This window comes from Akebia trifoliata, chromosome 6, assembly GCF_017979445.1.
Source record: "Akebia trifoliata isolate Shusen 1 chromosome 6, ASM1797944v1, whole genome shotgun sequence".
NCBI classification, from domain to species: Eukaryota; Viridiplantae; Streptophyta; class Magnoliopsida; order Ranunculales; family Lardizabalaceae; genus Akebia; species Akebia trifoliata.
Window position 1 is genome coordinate 7290195 of NC_141380.1, and position 6000 is coordinate 7296194.

At 33.8% G+C, this 6000-nt stretch overlaps 1 protein-coding gene across 1 annotated transcript; it reads left to right on the top strand.

The window, feature by feature from the left end:
• The first annotated feature begins 4066 nt into the window (after positions 1-4066).
• Positions 4067-4618, top strand: HRD (Integrase-type DNA-binding superfamily protein). The gene has a single exon (XM_086446574.1). The coding sequence runs from the start codon at positions 4067-4069 to the stop codon at positions 4616-4618; it is 552 nt and encodes a 183-aa protein (XP_086302700.1).
• Positions 4619-6000: the final 1382 nt, after the last annotated feature.

The window sequence follows — 6000 nt, forward strand, 5'->3', positions numbered from 1 at the left end:
TGGTGATCATTCACACCTTAATTGAATGGTGACGACTCCTAAACCCATGTAGATAAACTCAAACCCCCAAAAGTTTCAAAGCTCATATATCTACAATTACTTTTTAATATTTTAGAAGATTTCTAAGTTGTTATTATAGAGTTATCGATATAATGAGCCCCAAAAAAGAAATTCAAGGAATTCTAAAAATATATCAATTCAATTTTTTTTTCTTAATTACTTTTTACATTTATGCTTTTTTTCTTCCAAGTTATACTTTATTTATCAATTGAATCTATTGATTCAAATTGACTTGTTTCTATTGAACACAATATCTTAATTCCTTTCAAATCTATTAGTTCACACACTTTTACTAAGTCAAACAATCCATTTTATAATGCTAAAAAATATTATGTCTCGCTATTTATTATACTAGGGTGATTTAGGGATATCCCTCCACATTTTGGTGAATATTTGAGATATTCTTGAGTTTTCAAATTAGCAATGTAGATATGTGAGGTTCAAGGGAATGATCCTCATTTACAATAGATTTAGGAGTCGCCACCATTCAAAGAATTTGGGTGTGAATGAACACCACAAAAGAGTTTTGAAATTATATATTTTTTACTATGGTGACTTACATATCCAAATGATAAAAGAGAATATTTACCTAGAACTAGGTAAGATGGTTTAGTTGAGGGACAAGAAGGGTGTTAGGCACCTTGTCCCATCCATCGAGTGATGGTTACCATTGTTTGGCTATAAGTGAATTAGAAAATCTTATTTTAATATTTTGAAAATAGGGGAAATTATAAAGAGATTAAGAAAAAAATTGGCTATAGTTTTATTTGTAAATTTGAGAAATAAAGGTATTGAGCAAGCCATTGCTAGAAATAGGTGCTTACTAGATTTTTTTGTGGGCTTGAGACTTGGGTGTAAATCCATTTGGATTTCTCTTTTGAGCCCTCAAACACTATTTTCTACTTATGTGCTTCTTTAAAAGTCTTTATTTGTTGGTTTAATTTATAGGTGATGTTTATAGATTGAACAAGATCTTATGCAAGAAAATATTATCAACTTTGAGACTAATTTTTTTATTGGCTTTAAGGAGGTAGATATGGATCTATAAAAATCCATACTTTAGCTCATAGCTTTTCAGAAGTGGTGAGTATGCATATGTTGTGTATGCATGTATGGACTTATAAAAAGAAGATTACCTCATAAAGGATTTACTCTCTAACTTTTAAGCAATAAAGAAAGTAAGAAAAGAAACTAAACTAGGAATCATAAATTACATGAAATTAAAATAATATAAAGAATAATTATGCTAAGGAATTAAAATGCCCACTATAAAACTTATTAAAGACTTATAGGGAGAGATAACGTCACAAGGAGGGATTATTCTCTTCCATCCTAGCATTTAAATTAAGTAAACTTTAAAAAATTTATGTTGCTAGGAAATTAAAAGTGCATAAAGGAAAATACTGAAGTGATAGAAGAGGGAAGTTAGGGGAAAAATTAACTACAAATAACTAAAGTAAATGTGGCACCCCATCTTGGTGCTCTTCTTCCTCTTAATTTTGGATTTTGGAAGGAATGAGAGAATTTGAACAAAATTTTGGGATATTTGGAGAGTTTAGAGAAAGAAAATTGATAGAGTTTTGGAGTTCAAATTTTTTTATCCTCTTTGTCTTGGATAAGGATTTTATTTATAGGCTTTTGGGAGATCTTTAGAGATAAACTTGTCCAAAATCCTAGAGTTCTCAATAAAATCTCAAAGAATGACTTTATTTGCCTTTCATCATCTTGGCTCTGATGTTCTTTTACACACCTATGAGTGTTAACAATTATGATAATCAAGGAATAAGATTGTAAAAACTTACAAGTTTCTAGAGAATTCTTCATGGAGATTAAAATTATATTAGACCTTTGACTTTGGTTAAACTTGAAGAGAATTAAGTTAAGTGACATGTAAATTGGTGCTTGGTTTTTAGACTTTTAATACTTTCTACCTAACAGGCTTCTAACAACTTAGGGATATAAGTATCTTTGCACACAAATTTTAAAACTTTCTTATGATTGGATAAATTGGTCATGACTCTTGGAATATGATTGAATTACATTTAATTCTCTTTGAATGATGAATAAGATTGGAGGCACTAAAGTAAATTACTTCTAACGAGTCTAAAAAAATTGAAGTTAGAAAAGTAATTCAACTCAAATGGGGATCAAGAAGAATTTGGGGTTAATGATAGAAGAATGTGAAGTTTACTAAAAGGACTTGGTGGGGGAAATTAAGAAAAGATTTATGCATGGGTATTGCAGTAATTATGTAAGATTTTCTTGGGGGAAAAAACCAATTAAGAATGCCTTTAGAGAGTCATTTTCCTTAAGTAATCTTGTAAGCACATATACTATAATAAATTCAACAGAATGGACCCTAGGTGAGAGTATTGGAAGTGAAAAATTGACTGAAATGGTGGCCTACCTTAGGTACTGTGCACAAAATAACCTAGGCTATGGGTGACTCACGACCCTGGGAAAATTTCCTATAGATCGTGGGTTGTCCATGGCCTAACTTAATTCAGTCATTTAAATTATTTGAGAGAGTTGGGCTCCACTAAAATGGACCCCCACTTAGATGAGTTGAAGACTTGCATGGGGCTTCTCTTTGATGGATTTTGAGAGCTTTCGGACTCGATCCGGATAAATTAGGGTGTCTACAAGTGGCATAGAGTTTGACATTGTTTTATGATTGAAGGCTAATAAAAAATGACCTTCTAACAAAAAAAAATGCTTGGTTTTATCGCAAAATTCATAATTATCAAACTCTGCAATTAACCTCTACGATAAATTGGTTTTAGCTTATTCAACTGATCATCAACTTTATCTTGAAATTCTTGTAGAAAAATCAAGATTTTAACAAAAAACCCACTAGTTTCTTTTTCAAAAAATTGTCTTGTGGCCTGAGGTTTGAACAACAGGGTAAAAACCTTATACCCTAAAGTTTAAAGGTGATGGGTTTGGGGGGAGAAAAATCAAGGACTTTGAGCTAGAGGTTGAAGCCATGGGCATTTGAGTCCTTTTTTATCAGTCTCTTCGATAAGACTAGGGTCAAAGATTGTATTTCACCAGCTTGAAAACACATGAGCATCACAAATATTCTCAGAATCATGGTGTGTTTAAGTCACCCATAAACTTAACATACTTTTATAAACATTTATGAGTCATCGAATTTTCGAGATTAAAACTAGCATTTTTTATATCTAGGGTTTATCGTGCATCCTCTAACAGATGGCTAAGATAATAGGAAAAAAAAACATATGGGTTGGGTTCCTAGGGATCAAGACAAGTTTTCTAGAGATCCATTCTTCTTGGGAATCCTTAGAATCTACCTTTAATTTTCTGTAAAACTGTTTGACAATTTGGCTGATCTAGATGAAGGCTTTTAAACTACCTTTAAGCATGGTCTACCATGCTCATTACAGTAACCCATGTCACAATTCTAGAGAAAAGTAAAATAAAACAGAAAACACGAACACACAGATTTACGAGGTTCATCCTTTATAAAGCGGTTCGATCTTTAATTACATTATTGCAACAAATTCCGTACTGGGATCTCAATCACAAACTGAATACAAGAGACATCTCTTCATCTATAAAAATGTGATTTTGATCCAATCCTAACCATCCAATCAAAGAAGTATACTGTGAGGAAATATTATTAAAATAAAATGTCTAAAAGAATTGATAGTTATTAGTCATCCAATGAGAGTAGCTTCTTGAAGTGATGTCTAATATTAATGTGTCACTGTTGTTGACAAAACACAAAGGATTCATTCAGGTAATCCAACTCAAATATCCAAAACACAAAGCTGGCCAACACCATAACACTCACTAATACTTGCAGTTCATCAACAACTGGTTTGCATTACTAACTTCTACTCCATCCTACGCGTTAAAACCTAAAAACCCACACTATAAATTCCTCTTCAACTTCAACTTCAACTTCAAACTCATCTTCCCGCCATTTAAACTCTTTGTCTCCCAAACTCAAATGTACTTCTACTCTCATTCCATTCCAAAAATGGATTCAGGTTCGGGTAGCAGTAGTGGGAGCATGAATCCTAATGCTCCGTTTTCCGGGCAACGCCCACTTTATCGTGGAGTTAGGCGTAGGAATAACGGGAAATGGGTATCAGAAATTCGTGAACCGAGGAAACCAAACCGAATATGGCTTGGCACATTTCCTTCTCCTGAAATGGCTGCGGTTGCATATGATGTTGCTGCACTTGCACTCAAAGGCAGTGAAGCCGAGCTTAATTTCCCCAACTCGTCCGCTTCATTGCCGATTCCTGCCTCTACTTCCCCACGTGACATCCAAGCAGCTGCCGCCACTGCTGCCGCTGCAGCGGGGGCTGCCATGGATTCTTTTAGAGTAAACAATTCGATAATACCTGAAAAGTCCCAACAAGTTGTAAATGAGTTTGTTGACGAGGAGCTAATCTTTGACATGCCCAATATTCTTAAGAATATGGCAGAAGGGATGTTGCTTAGCCCTCCACGGTTCGATGTAAGTGGAGATGATGCTAATTACGATGACTCGGGTGATCAGAACCTCTGGAATTATCAATATTAGTGAATCCATCACCTTACCCATTTTATGTTTAGGGACGTACGTACTATATATGTAAAATTAGGAAAGAGTAACCTTTCAAAGCTTAAATTCTCTTCTTATGATTATAGTAGAAGGGATGCTGATTAGCCTTGTTTTGATGAAACTGGATCGATGTTACTTCCGATAATCCAGGCGATCAGATTGTGTGGAATTATCCTTAGTGAATCCATCACCATATCCATAGTATGTTAGGCAAAAGCAACCTTCCAAATCATAAAGTGATCTCTCTTCCTCAAGTGTGAGTGTGAGTATGAGTATGAGAGTGGTTTTACTTGCCACTTTGTATAGGAGTCTCTGTATTGTATTGAGCTGAAATTGCATGTTCTCTTATTTTATAAATTTCTAGTAATTAATATTTCTGAATACCACATTAGAACTCATTAGAAAGAAACCCCATTAAATTATTATTTGATCAGCTTATGCAAGAGCAGTAGAAATCACATAGATTATTATAATATAACAGTTACACTCCATTATGCAGTGTTTGGATGAACAAACCAAAGCATGTAACCCAAAATTTAGATAAAGATTTGTTGATGATTTTGAAGAACCATGGAGTTGAATCTCAAAGTGGTCTCACTATGTGAAGCGTCATAAGCAAATATGCACCAATCAATAAGTAAACCATACACCAATCAACTTTATGATGATCTAATAGTTCTTCTAAACCAAACTTGGGGTAGGATTGTTGATTACCACCCATAAACTTCAAATTAACCTGGCCCTGTTGATTTGCGAATTTGTCTCCTTTTTCTCCATACAGATCTCATTGACACAGGATTGTGAAAAAAACCTGGAAACCCATCAAATCTAATGCCTTCTAAATCCAAATTAATGGATGTATAAGAGGGAGAAAGAATAAAAGACTTACATAAATATTCCTATCGTCACTTCTTGATTTCATCTTCCATTAGGGCAAATACAGAAAAAAAGCTAACATAACATCTGAGTTTGGTGAAGAATGAAAAGCAAGTTGGTTGGAGGTTAGTCAAATGGAATTATTAAGATGTTGATCAGTTGGTATAGTTTCACTAACCATATATGTAATTAACATTTTATATGGTGATTTAGACACACCCCTCCACATTTTGGTCAATATTAGAGATACCCCTGTGCTTTCAAACTGATGACATGCCCCCATTGACCTAGGTTTTGCAATAGAGACTAAAGGAAAATGGATTAAATGCCCTTAATTATCTTCAACCTGTAACCTATTAAACCTCATCTTCAATCCATCATGTTCAATGCATTGTAGAAAACACTTGATTTTTCTATCCAAGAAATCCATCATTCTCTGATAATCGTTCTTTACGTTTGAAGGTTGAAGAAGATGGAATCTTATA

Coding starts and splice junctions, on each gene's coding strand:
- HRD (XM_086446574.1), top strand. CDS start 4,067: ATGGATTCAGGTTCGGGTAGCAGTAGTGGGAGCATGAATCCTAATGCT.